This window comes from Dermacentor andersoni, chromosome 1 (assembly GCF_023375885.2).
Source record: "Dermacentor andersoni chromosome 1, qqDerAnde1_hic_scaffold, whole genome shotgun sequence".
NCBI lineage: Eukaryota > Metazoa > Arthropoda > Arachnida > Ixodida > Ixodidae > Dermacentor > Dermacentor andersoni.
In genome coordinates this window covers 200,471,944-200,493,898 of record NC_092814.1, presented here as the reverse complement: position 1 = coordinate 200,493,898, position 21,955 = coordinate 200,471,944, and the positions used below count along the sequence as shown (strand labels likewise).

General features: G+C 47.3%; 1 protein-coding gene across 3 annotated transcripts in view; it reads right to left on the bottom strand.

Moving 5' to 3' along the window:
- The window catches only part of Rassf (Ras association family member), a 60,270-nt gene that overhangs the window by 2,193 nt on the left and 36,122 nt on the right, over positions 1-21,955 (bottom strand). For all 3 annotated transcript variants that reach the window (XM_055062959.2, XM_055062960.2, XM_050194802.3), the window contains 2 exons: positions 21,375-21,496; positions 12,044-12,141 (listed from right to left, as the gene is read on the bottom strand). In XM_055062959.2, coding sequence (XP_054918934.1) covers positions 12,044-12,141; positions 21,375-21,496 — 220 coding nt within the window. The remainder of the gene's footprint in view (positions 1-12,043; positions 12,142-21,374; positions 21,497-21,955) is intronic.

The window sequence follows — 21,955 nt, the reverse complement described above, 5'->3', positions numbered from 1 at the left end:
TACTGGCATTGGGGACTCCGCCAAAATGAAAAAACTGGAACCCTGAGCTGTTATGATTGGCCAGCAGGGGTGGTGACCTTATAGCCTCTCCGGCACTACTGCGACGAATCGCTTTGTGAAGCTAACAATGCGTCCCCATCAAACGAACGTGCTTTGACCTTCATTTTTTTCTTCTAATAATCAACCTATTATTTCGAGATTAACGACAACAGAGATTTCAAAGAGCCCTTTAATCGTCCAAACTAATTTAGTGTTTTGCTTTAGTGTCCCTTTAACATATCACATGTGCAGAAACAGTTGTCGACTTAAATGCAGGAGAAGGCACATCTAGTGGCACAATATGTGCATGCCAGTTATGGAATTTTATGCAAAAAATACAAGAAAAGTAAATGTTCCTTGAAATTTCAAAGCAATCACAGTGATAGCTGGCACATAAAAGCTTAAAGTACTCAGTGTGATATCTGCTGTAGTAAACATTCACACAGGTTCATGAACAATCTCCACATTGCTGCCCATTGAAGCCAGACTTTACATATAGTCTGCCTGCTGAATATGAATACCTTAGTACAGGACCACCCAGTGCCCCACATACAAACAAGAGCCAGACGGCTTGTAACCAACAAGTGCAGAGGTATGCAATACTACAAACTTATTTCTACAGGATGTTGCATCATGCCTTCTAGCACTTCCCTTTGTTCCAATCTTTCACATGAAGATGTGCACTCATGCAACCATCCAGTTTTCAGCACATCACTGCCTAGGAGGGAAATCCCAAATTAAGGTCTCCAAAGTGCTAAGGCCTTAGGGAAACTGTTTGCGCAGCTGTTGGCCACACTGCTGTGTTTGTTTCTTCCCCTCTCCCAAACAAGCCATCGCTCACCCTGCTGGGACGCTCAGTCTTGGCTTGGCGGTCGTTTGTAATGAAGCTCCCGCTTGTTGCTACCACCAGGTGCGAAGTTCATGCAGTTAATCAGTTTTTGAACGCAAAAGGCATTCAACCTATTGAAATTCATCACAGATTGACGGAAGTATATGGAAAGTCTTTCATGGATATCAAAAACATCCGCAAGTGGTGGAGTGTGTTTACAGCTGGTCGCACTGAAATTCACAATGAAGAAGCGAGAGATAGTCAATTTCCTATGAGACGGTTGCGAAGGCTGAACAAAGCACACGTCAACGTCAGAGGATCTCTTTTAATGACCTCTTGATTTTGGTTCCCCAGGCTTCTCGAGGCACCATTCATGGGGATATTTACTGAAAAGTTGGAATACCGGAAGGTGTGCGCAAGGTTGGTCCTGCGAATGCTCAAAGCAGACCACTAATGGCAATGCATTGATTCTTGCTATGCTTTAATTTTTTTGGTGCTGTGCAGACTTCTAAAAAAGGACAACTTTTGGATTTGATTGCTATGGGTGACAAAACCTGTGGGTTTCACTTCACACCTGAGACCAAACAGCAATCACATGAGTGACGGCATTCCTCTTCACACAAGCTGCGTAAATTCAAACACAACCTCTTGGCAAAGTCATGGCAACTGTGTTTTGGGGTTGAATGGGGGTATTGTTGGTCGACTTTATGGCTCATGGAACCACAGTTAACAAGAAACGTTGTGGGGATGCTCGACTTTCACGCATCCCCTGATATTGTTTTCCCCGCATGGCTTGCGTCTCCTGTAATCCGGCTTCACCATGTGGCCTTGCGCCGGTGGCGGTCGGCGTGATTGCAGACTAATACGAGAGATGGCGTGAGTATTGTGCTGCTAATGCCACCGAACGGCTGGGTTACTCAGATGAAAAATGTTCCTTTTTGGCTTGGAGTCAGCTAGCTGCGTGGATGTTTTGCGCACTAGCCGGCCATTCGCGGGGCCGTCCTGCGAGAGGCTTAAAAGCGGGGCGCCAGAATGGACGAACACGATCATTTGAATGCGCCACCGTTTGCGTGACCATACATGTGAATGATTAGGTATTGTTGTCCAGCATATGGGCGAACATATTCGCTTGCTATCCAGTTGCAGCGAGTTGGACTTCCTTGATTTGTCGGGGCCCATAGGCATGTTCTATTGGTAATAAATGCCCTTGTGATTGTCTGCACTACTTTGTTGTCATTCCTTTGTACCAAAAGCATGCTTGAGAGCCCACATCTGGCTACCACCATGGGGCTCTTGGGGCATCGGATGACAGTTTTGCTAGGTTTGAGACAACCTTTGTTTGAACCGAAGCATAGGCCTAGCGTGGATTTTGATTGCTAGCTTCGGCGGTGTGCTTTCTTGAGTGTGAGCCGGTGTTTGCTGCGGTGTGTTTGAACTTGTCGACATGCTTAAAGGGACACTAAAGGTTACCAGAAACTCAAGTGGTAGAGCAATGTTCTAGAACTTCTAAGGCGTCAATATAATCGCGAACAGAGCTTTAGTAACCGAGAAATTGAGGTAAATGCATGACACGATTTGAGACCCCCCAGCGACATTCCGGTACTAGCCTGATGACGAAAGCACTCCTCATAATTTGTGTTATTAATACTCAACTACTCGTATTAAAAATATCATTTCATTCGATTATAAGACGGAAAAAAATGCTACTTGTCTACGTCTATTCGATTCTAAGAAAAAATAACATTTTGACGTTACCCTTCAGTAATATGGCTGTTCGAAAGGTTTCGTTTTCGCTCGACTCTGCGCCGCGCACGCTTTGGAGTTTCAGAAGTTTCGTTATCGCGTCGTGCTGTAAGGGTTCTACTGGCTCGCGAAACTTTCATTTGGAACAAGCAGCGAGAATGCCACGTCCATGTGATGTCGTGGGAAGCCCTCGCTGCTTTCCCGCTCCGGAGAGCCGGTGTCGAGGCCGCCGTCGTAGTACGCAACGACGCCGGCAGCGCGAGCCCTCAGCAGCAGGTCGCGCTCGTTGGTGCTCAAATCTCTGAAGTTGAGCCCACTCTCGCGAGCCAATCTGTCGGTGTCAGGGTCCATTGCGACGAGCGTCGAAGTTTGCGTCATACAATGAAGTACCAGCTTATGGGCGTCTTGCGCTGGAGTTTGAGGTATAGTAGCGGCACCTGGTGACGGTGCGGGAAACGACATCTGGGTCGTGCCAGCTTGGGCCGTATTGAGCCCTGGCTGTGGCGAAGCACGTTTCTAGGCCGAGTTTTGCGTCGATTCGCACTTTTTTAAGCCCTGTTGCGAGTGCGAAAAGGCTCGTCACTTCTCACAGACCACGCCGACCACGCTGCGAGCTCGCCGCAGCCTATAGTTTAACGAAAACGGACTCTCCGTGTGCCGTGGGACGTAATGCTGGGAGCAGAAGGAATCGGTGATGCCGATCCGGATAGACCTAGCCCAGCCTTGAAAAGGCGTCATCGTCATTACTTCTGCGTCGTGGGCTGCCATGAACAAGAAGACCTGAATCCCAACATCAGATTCTACCGTTTTCCTTCAAGGCCTCACGAAGTGGAGCGTCGGGCGCGCTGCATAGCTGCAGTTCGTCGCGCTGAGTAAGCGAAACTTCGTGCCATGCTGACTGCTTCGCCTGTCTTTAAGCTTGCTTGATTATCTGCGTTCAAAAGTTCGGTCTTTTGCACCTACAGTACCCACAGCAGGCCGACATAGCAGCAGGCATGGCTGGTAATTCACGATTCGAGACCCGGCCACAGCGACAATTAACAATTCGACCGATGCGAAGTGGTGAAGTGTGTGCAAATGAGCACAAATGGTCGGGCTCATTCGATGACAATTCACTACTACTCTACGAGCAGCACAGGTTAAGAGAGTTAAATGCGCTCATCCTTGATCTCAAGCCAGCACGTTGAGGCAGCGCAGCAAGGCAATATATTGATTGCAGCACATCGATGTTCGAGCGCCGTCATTAAAAGCTACATCAAGCGAGCAACGCACGAGCTCGCGCTGCAGCGCGATTCACACGTACGTGCGAGCTAACATGCATTGCATCAGTTTAGCGGCATGCAGTCAACAAAGATTGCAGGAGGCCCGCCGTTTGGCGGCATGTCGAAAGACCGCTGCTGTCGCGGCGCGTACAATCGTGCGCTCGAGCAGTTCGTACATACATCGCGGCGCGTAATGTCGTGTGCTCGAGCAGTTCCATACACATGATGTCTGCTTATCGCTGCTGTGGATTCATTTATAGCACGCATTTCCTTGCGTTTGCGCGCCTGAATCTAGCAGGTAGCGTGCAAACCTTACCTGTAGTTCCACTTCGTACGCGACTCGCTTCACTTGCGATTGACACCGTGCTAAAACTTCGCCGCCTAATTTTTGAACGGCGTACACGTATTCGGTACTGCATAATTTCTTGCCTTTACGCAGCATGCCACCCCTGAAAAAATCTTCGGCGCCCGATATACGCAGCAGGCCGTGCTACAACACAAACGAAAGTGGCGGGTCCATATTATAAACGTGCTTTCCGAAGCAGACGACCGAGCTTGGTACAGAGCTTGGTACATTTTAGGACAGAGGGCGCTTTTTAGCACCTCTCTCGCAGCGTCCCCTGGGCAATGCAAGAGCCCCATGGTCGCGCGTTTCTCCTTCCGCTAGCCACCATACTCCCGCTTTCGCTCTGCTGTCAGCTCTGTCTTGGCTCTGTTTCTGGCCGTAGCGCCGTCTGCGGACGCCGTTCTACTCACCGATGGTGCAATGTCACTATGAGACCATGATGTCAGTACTCCTCGATCGGAGGGCGGGCGATTTGAACTGCGCTAGAGGTACGCGGACGCTTCAGGACGCATTTTCTCTTAAAATAATTCTCTCCTTGGCACGAAACAAGCGTTTCGAGGTTTCTGTGATGGTATTTCAACAGTCCACGTTGACTTAATAGTAACCTTTAGTGTCCCTTTAAGGGGGAAGTGGTGGGTATTCTGACCTTCATTAAAAACCCCTTTGCCAAATTTAATGAAACTGCACAGCCTTGTTCATTTTTTTATGCCGATTCCAAATATGCAATTGTTTGTAAAATATGCCAATTATTTCCAAAGTTAACTAAAATTATTTAGCATTGTTTCTGGGAACAATGGAGCAAAAACTACTCATCAAAATCTTGCTTTAGGCACATAGCTCGATACTAGGAACCATAAGCTTCACAATGGTAGTAATAGTTTTTTGGTATAACAATTATTAACAATTATACAGCACATCAAACCTTTCTGTTCAAAATGGGTTTAAAGTGGCTGTTTAATGAACGGACAATAAAAAAATATTAAAACATAGAAAGAAAAATCTGTTCCTACCATTGTGTGCATTATTTATGTAGCTCAGTACTCTAACAAAAATTACAACTCTAGGTGCCCAGATTACTGCGAAATCACTCCCGGAAGGATTCAAATATCAAAAATTCATCTTTTGAGAAAATGCAGAAAAACGAACAAGCTCATTTTTATTCAAATGTAACAAAATGTATTGATATATCCACATATCTAAATTGTCAGTAGCCACCAGGGATGTAAGCTGTCTGCCTACAGCTACCCAAATGGCATTTTTTGAAGGTGTGTCGCAGATTTTCTGCAGGTGCACTCTTGCAGGCTGATGCTGCTGCTCGTCGGTTATCTTTCTCAGCCATTCTCATGCTGTTTGGTAGCCCAGGGTTCAAAATGAAGCTCCTGGGGTATGGCAGATGAAGCTCTCGCTCCCCGAATTAAATTTCATTACTGTCTCAGCCACAGCAGCTTCAACAGCAAAAAGCGAGACATGCTGTTCCTTAGGTGCCAATCCCCAAATCATGGAATGCAAGCATTCATTATTGTTTTGGGTCATGCTGTGCTGGCACCTTTGAAGCAATTTTTCTTCTGAGAGGCACTCATACACTGGTAGAAGGGCTTGACAAACATGGAAAGGCAAATTATATTGATGCTTTGGGATGGGCTCATTTTTTTGCTTGCGCAGCATTCTGATGGCACCAAGAGTCTGGACCAGATGGGCAAAGACTGTGGTTTGAAACCTTGTCGTTTGAAGTGATGTGGTGGTATGTTGCCATCACAGCCTTCTGCATAGCCTTCACATCCCCTTTGTTGGATTTTAATGCCCATCTATAGTAGGCACTGAGTTTGGTGATCAGGTCACCCGTCAATTTTCCTTTGCCACCAAGTGAGTGAGTGAGTGAAGAAACTTTGTTGTGAATGCCTGCAGAACGGTTAGCCTTGCCCTGTTACGGAGGCGTTACCGTGATGCGGCCATGACGTCATCGCGGCGTGTGGCGCCTCTACTTCGGCCGCGGCCGCACTATTCCCTTTGGTCGACCGCGCCCACCCCTCTTTTGGGGTGGCAGCCTCCCTCCGGTTTCGCTCGGTCGTTGCCTTTCGAGGGCCGCCGAGATCTGCTGGACGGCCTGGGTTTGGACATCTTGGTCATAGCACCTCGTTGCGGCCTTGAGCTGCGGCGGGATCGCTGTTATCGTTGCAGCTTCTTGCGGATTCTTAGCACAGTCCCAAAGGATGTGAGCTGCAGCGGCTCTTTCCTTTTGGCACACACAACACAGATCACTTTCATAATAAACACTTGGACACACGTGCCTCATCAGCACCGGGGTGAATAACGACCCCGTTTGAAAATGTCGATATAAAACCGCCTCCTTACGGGTCAAGCCCGGATGAGGTGGCGGGATAGTCCTTAGCTCTAGTTGGTACCATTTCACAATTTTGTTGTAGGAAGTCATATTGTCCTTGGTTTCCCACCACCGCGACGGGTCGGCTGTAGTAGCAGCGGCACGGTTGGTTAGTCCTTGCGCCGCCGCGTTCGCCGTCTCGTTGTGGTTAGCATTGCCACGATCCGACACATCACTGCCCATGTAGGCCGGAAACCACTTTATCACCACACACCGACTTTCACTCGCGAGATCGACCACACGCAACACACGCGCGGCTTCACCACACACCCTTGCTCTGGCGTAATTTTTCACTGCCGTCCTAGAATCACAGAGCACAGTCGTGCACCAAGTGTTTTAGAAGCAGAGCACTTGTGTTCGGCAACGAGAGCGTGCAAAGCAGTCCCCATTATTTATTGGACGTGATTCATGCAATCTTCCTTCTCGACTGGCACAAAGCCATACACTTTAGCCTGTCTGAGAGCAAGAAATGCGCAACTATCACCATCTGAAAGGACTGTGGTGTACCTCAGTTTGTGCAGCTGAAGTGACCTCTGGAACAGTATAAGCGCTGCTTCAACTTCCATCTCCCCTGCTTTTCTTTCTGTGTTTTTTTTGGCATATATGGCTTGCCTTCCAATCTTGGTAGTCCAGGTCACCAGGTTTCAGGCTGCGCACACACCCAGCACAGAAGTTGCTCAGGACAATGTAGTCGAGCACAAGTCCGGAGAACAGTTCGATGACCGTGCCGACTCCAATGTGCGACGAATAGCCGCGCATCATCCACGAGCCATCGTAGGATACCGCTATACAGTCAACGACCGATTTTTCGGACCCTCTAGGGAACGTAAAAACGTCCGAAAATTCAGGCAGTCCGAAAAAATGAATGCATGCAAAAAAACGCACCTCTTTTCTTTTTTTCTCGGATCTAGAGGTAAAGGGCGAAGTACCACGCTTCCGAAACCCTGCCAAAGCATCAATGAACAAGCTATAAAAAGAGGCGTTCAAAAACTCTGTATGCAGCCGACTGCCGGTTTATTATGTACATGTCCATCGTCGGGCAGCCAGTGTTATTGCTGCAGTGGCTTGAAGAACTTGTTGATTGTTTGGACGGCGTTCCGGTTGCATGCGATCATATTCACCTCGATCTGAGCAAGGGTCATGTCAGCACTATACACCGATGAAAGAGTCAACAGTGCTCGCGTCAAGTGGGCGCTTGTAGGCGGCGCAGGCATTGGCTCCTCATTTTCAACATCGGAGTCTACTGAATCCCCCACAACCTGACGGACTATTCCCTCGTCAGTCAGTTCTGCGCAGAAGTTGAGCTCGTTGTCAGCGTCAACAAACTGTTCAAAAGTTATTTCCGTGGGTACAGTACTGCTTTCCGCGCTTCGATGCCATCGGCGAGGACGACGAAGACGAAGTGGGGGCCATCGAAGGCAAGCGAAATCCTCAAGTTGCGAACAGTGGAGTTCGCTGACGAGCGTCGAAGCACCTAGGCCTAGCGTCGCAGAGCACACTTGACATAACAGCACAACCACACACCACGCTAGCCAAAACGTGGCCTGCGCAAACAAACGAAATAGCACCACAGAACACCTATATAGCGCCGCTCTGGAAACTCCGCCGGAGGCGGAAGTGCGGCCATTTGCGGCGATGAACATAGCCAGCGTGGCCAGACCAAATAGGTGTGTGACGGCTAGATTCGGCTAGTTGTGGTTAAAAGCGGTGATATGCTTGGGCTGCAAGTCGATTTCCTTCGCAAGGGCGCTGTGCGAGGAGCCAAAAAGTCCGGAAAATTGGACGGCGGGGGGTTCGAGCGTCTGAAACTTCAGATGTCCTTATACATTGATTCTATGGGGCTTGTGGCGGTGCCGCCAAGACGTCCGAAATATCAGGCATGTCCGAAAATTTGGGCGTCCGAAAATTCAGTCGTTGACTGTATTCCCGGAGTACGCAAGTTTCAAGTCATTATACAATGACTTCACTGATCGCGCACACATGCCCATCAGCTTTTGGGCAGCAGACGCCAACGCCGGCTCCAGCTTCTGCTTGAGATAGCCTTGCCACGTTTTGTTATGAAGGCCACGGTGAGAGATATTAATTGCAGCAAAAACGTTGTTCATTGCGGTTTGTTGATTTCCAGTGCTAATCATCGCATGAGCGGTGAGAATGTTCATTATGAAGGGGTTGACCGTTTTGCTGTTTTTCACGTGTGGCGAGCTCCACTCGGAAAACCCACTGCCGCAGTTTTCACAAATGGAGAGAAGCTTGACGGCAAGGCCGTAGTGTGGCTCCTCTGAGTCAAAAGTCACGGAGCCGCCCCAGAGACTGCACTTTAGACGTGAGACCAAAGTGCTTATCGCTTTCGCACTGGTAACACAAAAGCATGACTTCATCTCCGCCGGCCCGTCTGCACCGTCGTTGACGCTCATACACATGTCCAATTCCCACCAGTCGTTGGAGGTTTTCCCCTGCTTGCTTCTGCCGTTGGAGCAATTCTGCTGATTGCACCATTTTTGTGTCATGCCGAACGCTGCTCCTGCGATCACTTATCAGCCGGCGACGTCGTTAGGCCTGCTCGCTCTCGCCAGGTCCGTTGCATCCCGCATCGCAGCCGTCGCTTGAAACCACAGGCGGGTGGTTGTCACTACATTTTTCGGCATGGTCGGAGCACTTTTCGAAGTTGTAGTGCGCTCGCTTTCTTTTCTTGCCAGACTTGTTTCGAGTGGCAAACTTCTGACATTCTGACATCACTACACGCTATGCTAGCGGCTTGCAAAATGGTGTCGCGGTTCGCTTTTCAAGCAGGTCCGCGCGCCGTAGCAGACGACGCCAGCCGCCCAAGCCAATTGCAGGACTTTATTTAGTCATGTGCACTGAATGGGCGAGTGGGGTCGCATGCTGGGACTTTTTTTCGGTGCGGTATTTTTAAATAGCGAATAGGCGGGAAATCGTAGTAGTTCTTTCCAACGCGACCAAGATGGCCATGACAGCATGGACATGCTATGGATATGTGCGATGTCGCACGCCCTTTACAATAAGCCGTTTAAATGGAAGATCATCATACGTTGGCAACGAGTCGACCAGCTAGATTATTGCGTCATTGTGAGAGGCGGCACAAAGAGGTGGCCGCCGTGGCCACGGTTTATTTGGGCTGACCAGCCAGAGTGCAGCGGGATCTCCGGCAGCAGCCGACACTGTGATCGCTCAGGTCAAGCGTACTAGCATGTTCTGTTCTCGCGCTACCTGAATGTGGGCTCGCTTCTTCGCCGGCTTCGGAGGGGATAGTTACGCTGCTACAGGGACCCCCTCCTTGAGAGAAGAGCGACTAAAACAAAATCCAACGGTAAAGTCCAGGTAAAGAAGTCCAGATGGTGTGCAGATGGTGTGCAGAGAGTGTGCAGATGGTGTTGTTGGTACTGTCGGGTTCACGCAGTCCGGGAGAGATGTACCAGGCAGCACCGGCAGCATAGGTTGTGAGTGAGGCAGATCCACAGTGATGCTGTAGTGCGAAATCGTGACCTGCCGCAGGTTTTCGTAGATGCCCAAGCCTGTAGAAGTCAGAGCTCCAAAAGTAGACCGACTTGCGTAGAGATAGCGCAAGTGTTAGGCACTCACGATGTAAATGTAGAAGTGATGCTCAAACTGAAAAAGCCAGATGGCAGAGCTGCTCCTGCAAAACTTCGGTAGGCCATGTATCCATGGAAGGTGTGAGCACAGAACATTGGACGGCTCGCTTGCTACTGCTTGCGGTGAAATCTTGAATGCCGATAGCATCAGGGTTGCGGTGGTCGCTGAAAGCATCGCAAAGGTTGTGCTTGCGGCATCGCCATGCCTGCAAATGCGAAATCTGCACCTAGTGGAGCCGGTGCATGGCTGAGCCTCTGAATCAATGATGAGTGAGTGCCCCCGAACGGAAAGTGGACAGCTTGCAGGAACGTCCAAGGAAGGAGAGCGGTGGGCCGTAGAGTAGCTCAAAATGCTTGCATTTGGCCCAGTGAATTCCTTAGCGCCGCCGCGCAGGTGCCTTTGAGCTGGGAAGGAGGCTCACAGACCGAGTAGAGGTTTGATGCAAAGACCGGCGCATACTGATGATCGGCAAGGGTGGTCACAGGCGATGTGGGCCGACAAGATGTGGAATGACGCAACGGTTCAAATGGCGAGAGTAGTTGTGAGTGAGCACTCGAGGTTACGTAGTGAGCAAGGACGGCTGCCCGCAAGTCCGCGAGGATGTCGGGGCTCAGGGATGACAGCCAGAGCCTGGAACACAGCCAGAGCCCGAAATCTTGTTGAGAAGGAAATGGCTGTCCAACTGGATGAACCAGATGTCTGGCATGTCGATGTAGAATTCTCGGACACCCTACAACCGTAGAGTGTTTGCCCGACTGCGTGAGGCCACATCACTTGCCTTAGTAGAGCCGGTGCACTGATGCTGGCATGGCTGGGCTCGGTTGTCCGAGTCGCCAATCTGCACATCACACAGTGACGAGTCTTGCTCACCTGTGCTGTGATGGTCTTTCTGCGAAGTTCGATGTGGCATGCAGTGGTTCTCTTAATCATAACTGTAATGTAAAAAAAACCTGTTGAAGTAGGGGGTGGGGCCAGATTCGTTTGACCGCTCGCAGAATCATAAAATGCTGTTCGTGGAGAGCCCTGGTCAACAAGACAGACCCAGAAGCACAGACATATCTAATTTGGCATCCCATGCCCAGCCAGAACCCCTCAGTGAAAAGATTGAGTGTCATCCACACTTTCTTGTGGAACGTGCATCGGACTGGGAGGCCTTTTGCATTCTTGAAGCAGTATACTGTATTGCTCTTGCAGTTAACAAATGGCCACAGTTGGCACGATCCATCCATATGCACAGCCTGCAAAACTGAGGCATGCACCGTGCTCATTTTTCCACCGTGACATGTACTGCCTATCAGATTCAATGTCTTGTTTTACAGTGTCTGCCGAAACGGTGCTGTTTCAAATTCATTGGCATGAAATATTTCCAACAGCATGAGAGGTGATTGCGTGTACCCTCTAGAAGTGCACTTGCACGGACACGGTACGTTGAACGCGAGTTCGATATACACGTATACAGTGTTATACTTTTGCATGGGATTTTCAGGGGATGTTACAAACGTTCAATATAGGCAATAATTCTATACATCCAGGATTTATATATCCGGGATCAACTGCATAGACACAGAAAAGTGAGAAATAGAAGAGAGACCCACTTTACTAAATGGAGGCTTCTTTCATCCATGCAAGCCAAAGAGTCATTCACTATTGCACAACAATCAGCTGTGAATGTGAGCAGGGTAGTCTACACAGCAGACTCTGTTTAAGACAGACATGACAGGACCTCGAAATAGACCAGCTTAATAAAGTTCCATCCTAAGCGACGTTATCACGATTGTCATCAGTGACAATAAGCAAGCAAGCAAGCAAGCAAGCAAACAAAGGTAACTGACTTGTTCTTTATCTTTTCCACTTCCCTGTCCTCCTCTTCATGAAACTTTTTGATAAATGTTGTCAGTTCCACTTCACTGAAGTTGAGATATTGTGCAACCTAGAAAGAAAACTGCATCAAACTCAATGCAAAACCTTAAGTAAAGATTTCATCACGGTGATGGTGCACTTGCTCCTAAAAATTGGTAGCTGCAAGTCAAGATGGAAACTTTTGGACAGGATCCAACTAGTATGTCCAAAAACACATTTCTTTATGAATGCTTAATTTCTTGCTTAGTGGCTCAGGAATCATAAAAACTATGAAGATGACCACAAAGGAATGGGGAAGGTGGCAACGAGTATGACTACAGAGCCAGGCGAATGTCTCATCTGATCAGTGACCAGTCAACTTAATGCATTAGTTTTCACAGTACTTTAACCTTTTCATATTGGTTATGATTTTGTCATATGCTGGTCTTAGACTCTTAAACAAGGCAGTATCAGGGTTCACACAGAACTTGACTCAAAATTCAAGAATTTCAAGGATGCCAACGGCCAAAATTCAAGGAGGGAGAAAAACATGATTTGTACACATACACTGAAAAACAGCGAAATCTCTTTTTCTTAGCTGCAAGAAATTGCAGCTAAGAAAAAGGAGAGGGAGAAAATTCCTGCAGCGAAGAAAAAGGAGAGGAAAGAGCTGCAAATTTCTTGCAGCTAAGTGGCTTCTGAGTTGGACAAATGCTTCAAGCTCTTCATGTTGCTTTTCTAAGTTTACTTTCCCAATGTAATCATGTCAATCGCCTTCTGGCATAATTGTATATAGTACTGTCTGACTTCAGCCAAAAACACTCATTGTGTCAAGCCAAATGGCTGAGACTTACTTTACACCAGGGAAAACAGGGGGAAGGCGGGAGATGGAAATTAAAGACGATGAGCAAAACACGAACAAGGTGAAAGCAGGAGCCAACGTTTCGACAAATGGACTTGCCTTCTTCAAGGCTTGAAGAAGACCACAAGTCCACTTGTTAAAACGTTGGCTCCTTTTTTTTCACCTTGTTCATGTTTTGCTCATCAGGCACTTCTAGAGCCTAGGGCTTGAAAATACAGCGATGATGGCCGAGGTTTGAATCAACTAGCAAAACAATAAAATGACGGCAAGCCTTGCGTTGAACACACCACTCCTTTATCTCTAGCTTTGGCTAATCGCCTTGAGTGTGACCAATTGCAGCACTGCGGACGACGCTGGGTTGACTTCAGTCAGGGGACTTACCTTTGTCGTCTGCTACACTCCAGCTAAAATGGCTGCATTCTCATGTGAATTAAAATTAAATTATGGGGTTTTATGTGCCAAAACCAATTTCTGAATATGAGGCACGCACGCCGTAGTGAAGGACTCCAGACATTTCGACCACCTGGGGTTCTTTAACGTGCACCTAAATCTAAGTACACGGGTGTTTTCACATTTCGCCCCCATCGAAATGCGGCCGCCGTGGCCGGGATTCGATCCCGCGACCTCATGCTCAGCAGGCCAACACCATAGCCACTGAGCAACCACGGCGGGTTGCATTTTCATGTGTTTGCTCGTGCTCCAACTGCATGCTCGCGTAGCCTTGTGCTCTCCGATTACTGTCTGTATTTTTTCGTGTTAGTAGTTTTATAAATGACACCACTAGGAAGACAACATTGTATACTTAGTGTATCTTCCATATCACCACCCGATGCGGTAGCCTAGTGGCTATGGCGCTGCGCTGCTAAGCTCGAGGTCGCCGATTCGACCCTGGCCGCTGCAGCCACATTTCGATGGGGGCAAAATGCAAAAACGCTTGCACACGATTAAATTTAGATGCACGTTAAAGAACCACAGATCGTCAAAATTATTGTCGAGTTCTCCCCTACGGTGTGCCTAATAATCATAAGGCGGTTTTGACGCATGAAAATCCAGAATATAACTTTTTTATGAAAACATTTTCCCAACACTAACACTCTCTCTGGCAGGGACACAATCTCATGACTCAGTCTTAAAATATTCCGCCGAGCGATTAAATGAGTCTACACAGCTTTGGGAATGAAGCAAGATTAAAGGGCCCAATCGGAAAATTTTGCGCCAACTAAGTGGCATTGCAGTTCAACACAAATCTTTAATTTTGCTAATTCTGCTCTCTTGGTGTTGTGTATATCAAACTTTTTCTGACCAGAAAACTCTAAATATCTCGAACATTAGTTGCACCACGCTCTATTGTGTTTCGAAATCGTCAAGCATTGTGCACACCATTTTCTTGCAAGTAAATCTCATTACCACGTTTTAATACAACAATATTTGTTTAGGCTAGCATCAGATGATTTCTGTTCAACGCATTTTCAAACTATCGGAGACCATTCAGAAGCTATCACTTTATTAGGGTAAGAATAAGAATAGAGTTATATATATAGAAGAAAGAAAACACAGGAATGCCTGTGCACATCTTATTGCGCATTTGTAGGTCGTCTTCCCCAATTCTCTATCTCTCCCATTTTTTCAAGTGTGTTTAGCGCACCTGTTTTTATAGCACTAATTCTCATCACTGGTCCAACCTCACCTGCAAGATGTGCTTGCTGCCCACGGCAGATGGAGCTCAGAAAGAAAGGGTTATGCTGAGCTGACTAACATGGAGGAGCAAGCTGTCACGGTGGAAGTAATCCAGTTTAATTAAAATGATCTCGTGAATGTCAGTACTGCAGCTATGTAATACTACGCAACGGTTTTGTCCACTAATTTTATGCGATTTTCTATCAGACGTTCTAGACCACATTTTGTGAGAATGGCAGCAAACGTCTTTTATGATTTGCTTAATGTGATGGGCAGCAACAAATTATAAGTCTGTGGCCAACGGAGTGGGCGACCAAACACGCAGCACTGCGATGCACAGACAAACACAGTATTACAGCACGGGCACAGTAGCGTAAGGCCAAATGCTGCAGTTCATCATCAAGAAATGGCCGACAAATCATTATGAGTGGGCCATGACAACATAACGGCAATGATGAAAAACCAACTCCGTACACGTATGTGTATGCACATGCATACACAGCGTCAGGAGCTATCCACACTAAGTGTTGTGATGGCAGCGACTCCGCCTGATATTTCGCAGGAAATAGTGTCCTGGACATTCCGTATACAGTGGAACCCCGATTATACGACTTTCTCGGGACCGCAAAAAAGTGTCGTAAAATCCGAACATAAAGTATGCCTATAAACATATTACTTATCTCGCACGACGGATTTATGAGAAAATTCAATGAAAACTAACGTACTCTGCAGGGCTTGGAAACCCAAATTACCAAAAATGTAAATGCAATATGAATTAATGCTGCAGTACAGGTACCAATCATGCTTTATTCAAACGAACCTTTACGGCACTCCACTGCCCACTGCCGCGATTCCCGCCAGCCGGCGCGAACTTTAAAAAAAGTCGGTAAGTTTCTTTTGGACCTTGTTTGATCTATGAACCAGGAGCTTTCGCTCAAGTTGGGCAACATCCAAAAGGAGGTCCTCTGCAGCGTTGCATGAACAGATGAAGTTCCAGATGCCGTCTATGTGCCGTAGCACCTCGGCAAATGTGGTAGGCACAGGCACGGCATCTGTGGCGTCATTGTCCTCATCCGATGTCGCAGCGGTGTCGGCACTAGGCAAAGCCTCCTCGGTGCGTGACACCTTACCGCAGATGGCAACATTGTCGTCAGCTTCTACGTACTTGGCGAAGGTCATGGTGAGGTTTAAACCCTCGAAATCGTCGTTGGCGAAGCCTGCATTGGCCTTGAGTGGCATCGAGGTTGTTGAGTCCCCAGCAGAGGAGGCAGTCTCTCGCTTAAAGCCACAGTGCTTGAATGAGTTAGCGATTGTGCTTTGCGACACTGCATTACACGAACTGGCAATAAAATGCATGGCGTCAAGCACAGTGATCTTTTTTTCCGACTCGCTGCGCTCCATAGCCGCCAGCCGACGCTGCACTAACCGCTTCCAGTACCCTTGCTTGATGCACTTAATGATTCAGTGGCTGCAGCTGGCTTGTGCAGTTTGGCAGAAAAAAAAAAAAAAAAACCTTTATGTTCCTCAGGCTGGACGTGTCGGGTAGGTGGCACGGTGCGTTGTCCACGAAAAGCCATATTTTCCTCGTCTTAGCACCCATTTTGTTATCCAGCTGCTGCAAAAAATTGCTGAAGAGCGAAGACGTCATCCATGCCTTTTTGTTGAAGTTGTAGCTGCACGGCAGTGTCTTCAAGTTCTTAAAGCACCGTGGCTTTGCAAACTTTCCAACAACGAGCACGGGCAACCTCTCAACCGTTCTCGTTAGCACAGAATAGTGCCGTCACACGTTCTTTACTACACACAGCTGTCACCCTTAAACGCAAGGGTTTCCTCGGGCTGCATATGGTAACAAATACCGCTCTCATCGGCGTTGAAAACGTCACAGGGCTTGTATGCAGCAATCATCTCCGGCAGCGACTCCATCCACTCATTCACCGTCGAAATGTCCACGGAAGTGCTTTCTCCGCAGAAGCAGCTGTACACAAACCTATTTCGTTTTTTAAAGCGATCCAGTCACCCGTTCAATGCCTGAAAGTCATCGATGCCCAGACACAATGCCGCAAGGTTCGCCTTTTCTTTTATAATGGCGCCGTCAACATTGATCGCAGAGCTCCGTGCTTGATGCAGCCACTTGACGATAACTTTTTCTAACTTCTCATGCTGTCCTTTTGCCGCTTTCCACTTGAGCCCGAACATGTTGGCATTCTGCAATATCACCGCTTTGTTTGCCAGGATCGTCTTAAGCGAAGATTCGAGTATCTTAAGGTTAAGGGCAATGCTGGCTTTCGTGGCTCCATGAGGCTTTTCCGCTTCCTCGAGAATATTCAACTTATCGCCGAGCGACAGAACTGTCCGCTTTCGGGACATCGTGCGTTGCGTTGCTCCACAAACTCAAAACCTCTGCTGAACGCTGGTCGCTAGGATTACGACGGAGAACACGTGATAAACCTAGGCCTCTCCGCGCTACCTTGTCGGCGATCTGCTGCTGGGAAACTGGAAGGAGAGAAACGCTTCTCCAACGCGACGAGAAGAGAGGGAGAAAGTGATTGTGGAGAAGAAAAGCCACTATTTCAGCACAGCGGGCGTCGCAGGCGGCTGCTGGTGGGGGGGGGAGAGAAACGCTTCCCCAACGCGACGAGCGGCGACGCCATCGAGAAGAGAGGGAGAGACTCGTGGCCCTTTTCTTTCGTCTATCGTTCCGTCCCGCGTTTCGCGAGGGTTGTTGTATAACGCGGGTGAGGTGTAAAATTGAGTCGGATAACCAGGGTTTTTAATGCATTGCTTCTATGGGGACTTCGCCGCGACTGCGCTAATCTGTCATAGAACCCGGGTCGTTGCAAAACCGGGGGACGTATAACCGGGGTTCCACTGTATACTGTTTTAAAGACCTGCAGACTTAAATTTCAAAAACTTGAGCAGAGCAGATCAACCGACAGTGTCACGTTGCCTTCATGCAGGAAGCGAGTGCCAGTGGAGTCCCCCCTCTGATGTCACATGCGAGAGTGCACCACTCAATGATCTCGGAGCTAAATGTGTGCTGTTCTGCAGGAGCGCAGGGAACATCATACGTTAGCTGCCTCCAGTAGTTTCTGCAAGCGTCTTCTTCTAGCCTTAGGTGTTTCGCATGCATGATGATCAGCCTATGCTTTGGTGGCATGGCACCGACAGCAACAACACACCTTCAGAATTCATCCAAGGCACGCATGCTTGTAGTGGTTGGCCTGAGGATATGGCACCAGCATGTGTAGATGAAAATATTTACCCAGCATTGTATCTCTATAACGCCACTCCTCAGACGTGTGATGCAAGCATGGTTGTGGCCAAGTTGCTTGCACATGCTGTTTGGGATCAAGCTAATGTGTCATGGGTGGGGGGGTTCCAATCATACTGCATCGACATTTTCTTTCAATTTGGTTTAGTTTTATGTTCAAAAGGCAGAAATTATCTATTAAAAAAAATTTTGACATACGGACCAATTTTGACATATGGACCACGGAGCAGCTACGTAGCAGGGAGTAGAACTAAAGCAGGTATGGCCTGGATTCCCGAGTAAGAGTTTGCCCAGGAGTGTGGCACCAATACCTTGGGGATTACTATACATAATGTTATGGGAAGAATGTCAACAATATGTGCAAACAGTATCCAAACAAATGCTTACTTTATTAAAGGTGCAGATCTTACATGCGAACATAAAGCAAATTGACACATAAGAATACAAAGGACTGTGAGCCAACTTCAACTATGTTGTAGTCCACACCGCACGACCTTGCGTTCCTTCATACTGCTTAATGAAGTAAGCATTCTTTAGATAGTGCGTACCTTGTATATTCAACAAACTTTTGTAGCTGGATTACGAGGGTCCATTGTAACAGACTTTTGACTGTATTCTTCTCAATAAGGCCAGGGTTATAATACATGAGGAAATGATCAATGTGTTTGTTCCTCCAGGAGCTGTAATTTGTTCTATGTAGTTACTGTGCTTTTTGTTTAAAGCGACATGGGGAATGCTAGACTCTCACGCGTCCCCTGATGTTGTTTTCCCCGCATGGCTCACGCATCTCCTGCAACCTGGCTTCTCCCCGTAGCTAAGCGCCGGCAGTGGTCGGTGTGGTTGCAACATATTACGAAAGAGGGCGTGAGTGCTGCGCTGCAAATGCCGCCTAATGGTGGGGTTAATCGGGCACGACAGGGAGTAGGCTCTTCTTCTTGGGCTTGGGGTCGGCAAGCGGCGCGGATGTTCCACATCGCTCATGCCATATCTTGCTTTGTTCCTTAATTTCTTTTGTTCCTTAAGGGTGCAATCAAAGAGCTAGAATCTATCGATAAAAGATGCATCTTTCAAAAAGTTGACAATTTTGAATGCCTTTATTTCAGAGTCCTTTTGCAGGAATTGCTTTTATATACACCAGACATATTGTAAACTATGCATACTGAAGGTATGAATGCAAAATTTAATCATGTGTACAGATATTTTAAGCAAGCAAAACACTACAACATGACTACAAAAACCAGCCAATATTGCAAAACAAGAAAAATGTACTTGAATGCTGGGTAGTGATGCCAAGACACTGCAAAAAATGTGTTTTGTCTTGCTATTTTGTGTTGGAACATGAAATTAATGACGACTATACCCAACATACCACACGGTTTTCTGTCCTTTCTGACTGAGTCACAGTAATGCAAAGAACCAGTGTGTCAAATGGCAGGCTTAGCACAACTACGTTTACAGTGTCCCTAGGTTGAATTTTGATTATCTATGCGGCGTGCAGGATGCGAGGATAGCTTTAGAACAAGGTGTCTACCAAGCTGACATTTCCCAATTCCTCGAGTTTTCCAGGTTGAGTGCCTTCTCGGAACTCCCTGAGTGACCCCGAACTTTGTTTTATGTCAAGATGGGCTGACACCATGTCTGCCAGTGGTGTCAATCTCTAGGAAGCACGTTAAAAAATTTTAAAAGAAAAACGACTTAATCCAGTTCTAATAGTAAGGAGTAGCGTTTATTTTACTCCAAAATAAAATAGAAGAGAGGGGTTAGTAAAATGCACCAGTGAATAAAATATCTTCAAAAAAAGAAAAGGGGTAAAACCCATTGCAAATCAAGCTGAACATCCTCAAATACGAATAAAAAGGAGATGCATACAGAAGCAAATATTTTCAAATATGAGCTATTTCTATCAACTGATAGCAAGCTCATTGGTATGAGGCTTGAATTTTGTCACAAGTAAGGTTCTCTCGTAACAGCTGGTAAGTAAGCCTCAGCTGACATACTCTCAGCCCGCACACAACGCCTCAGTGTTGAGTTTCACTGCTTTTAAGAGTTTATTTTAGTTTGGACGAGGGACACCTACACCTTGGCATCAGCCAACACTTTGTTTTTTGAGCTCAAGCTCCTTCAAAGAAGCGACGGCACGCTTCCTTTCCAGTTCATTCCTCAACGTGTAGGTCCTTTGTGTTCTTGTCCTCCTTTCGCCAGGCGTTCACCCCACAGACAATTTGATGCATCCTGTTGGACAGTTGTACAGTCAACGTCCGATTTTTCGAACTCCTTCAGGGCCGCAAAAATGTACAAAAAAAACTGGCAGTTCCAAAAAATGAACGCATGTCTTTTCTTTTATTGCCTTTAAGGGCTCAAATCACCACAGGCATATCCTAAAAAGCTCTGAAGGCCCACCAGTACACTTATTAGGCATACTGGTGCTCGTACTGTGACAGGAGATGGCGGGTGCATGCGTGTATAAATAAGGAATACATACTGTGTCCCGTGACCATTGACCCTCCCCACGCTCGTTATGCTTCACCGCAATACTTTTGCGCATGCTTCACAGCGTAACATAGCTGTATTGAGACGCAGCTGACTTTTGGAAACCGGCATTATGCAACGCACTATGCCTTCCGAGCTTCGAAGCCAATCGTGAGGACCCCAAAGGCGGAGTCGGTGCCATTGCTCACAGTGGCGAATTCTTTCAATGAAAAACACAGCACCCAACGGCAAGAAGCTTAATAGCGAACATCGAAGCAGCTAGGCCTAGCGTTGCCGCAGTGGTGGCTATGGCTGCCAGCGAGAGCGCCGGTTCGAGGCGGCGAGGTAATCAAAATGGCAGCAGTGGTGGCTTTGATTAGTGATGTTTCGGACAGCAAAGGGTTCTTGCATCCAAAACTTCAGATACGTTTTCAGAAATGTTCTATGGGGTACATGGTGGTGCCGCAAAGCCGTCCGAATTATCGGGCATCCGGAAAGTCGGCCGTTGACTGTACAACGGCAACTCCTCCAGCCAACAACATGCCATCAAAGACAATTCGTTGCGATTCCACTCTGTTACTCGCGCCAGCATTACCGCGACTTTCGTTTCCTTTCAATAAAATTACAGCTAATTTTCCCTGATAGAAGCACGAATTCCCAGAGTTTTCCCTGGGTATTTCAGACTACCCAAAATCCCTGAGAATTCCCGGTTCGTAGACACCCTGTAGAAACATGAAAACAAAAATCTAAAATATATTTGGAGAAAGATGTTTTCTTTTGACCCACATCATCTTAAAAATATGCGTGACAAGGCATTGTCGCTGTCTCATGCAGTCCTTTTGAGCATTCAATAGGTGATATAATTAAACACATCTCTAAATTAAACCACACTCAATAATTGAAATGGCATTGGATGCTGAAACAAGCAGCGTATGCTAAAGCAAACAAGGCAATGTCACCACATGCATAAAATTTGAAAAAAATTCAGGGTGAATAAATGCTAAAGGAAAAGAATTAAACTCCAATGGCAGAGACGCCCACTTGCCTCATAAGGTATTTCGTTGGTGTTCTCTCTGTTCATGATGAACAGTTTGGCAACAGCCTCATCAGGGCCCAGCATCACTCTTGCCAGCAGGGGGAACTCATCATCTTGCATCAACCTCCGTTCTTATCAGCATCGGGCATAATTTGCAATAAATAGAAACAGAGGACAACCATATAGCAACCGGTGTGAACAGTTTCTCAATGTCAACTCTTCTAATGAAATTGCAGTGCGACGTCTGAATCGGAAGGGAAACTCTGCTCTTTAGTTCATGTTTCATGCACCTTTCAGCAGTACAGTCGACTCCCGGTAATTCGAAGCCGCTTAATTGGAATTTTTGGTTAATTAGAAGTGAAGTGCTGGTCCCGTCAGTTTTGCATGTAATCCTATGGAAGAAATCGCTCGATAATTCGAAGTCCTCATCCAGTAATATTGTTTAATTGGAAGTTAATTTTCAGCCGGGATCCTCGAGGTGACCGTCATTCTTCGGTAGAATGTGCAATTTTTCAAGTGCTGCAACAGCTCCGTGCTCCGCGTTGGTGTCATCGCCATCGCAGTCGTCCGCAACGCCATCCTTCTTGGAG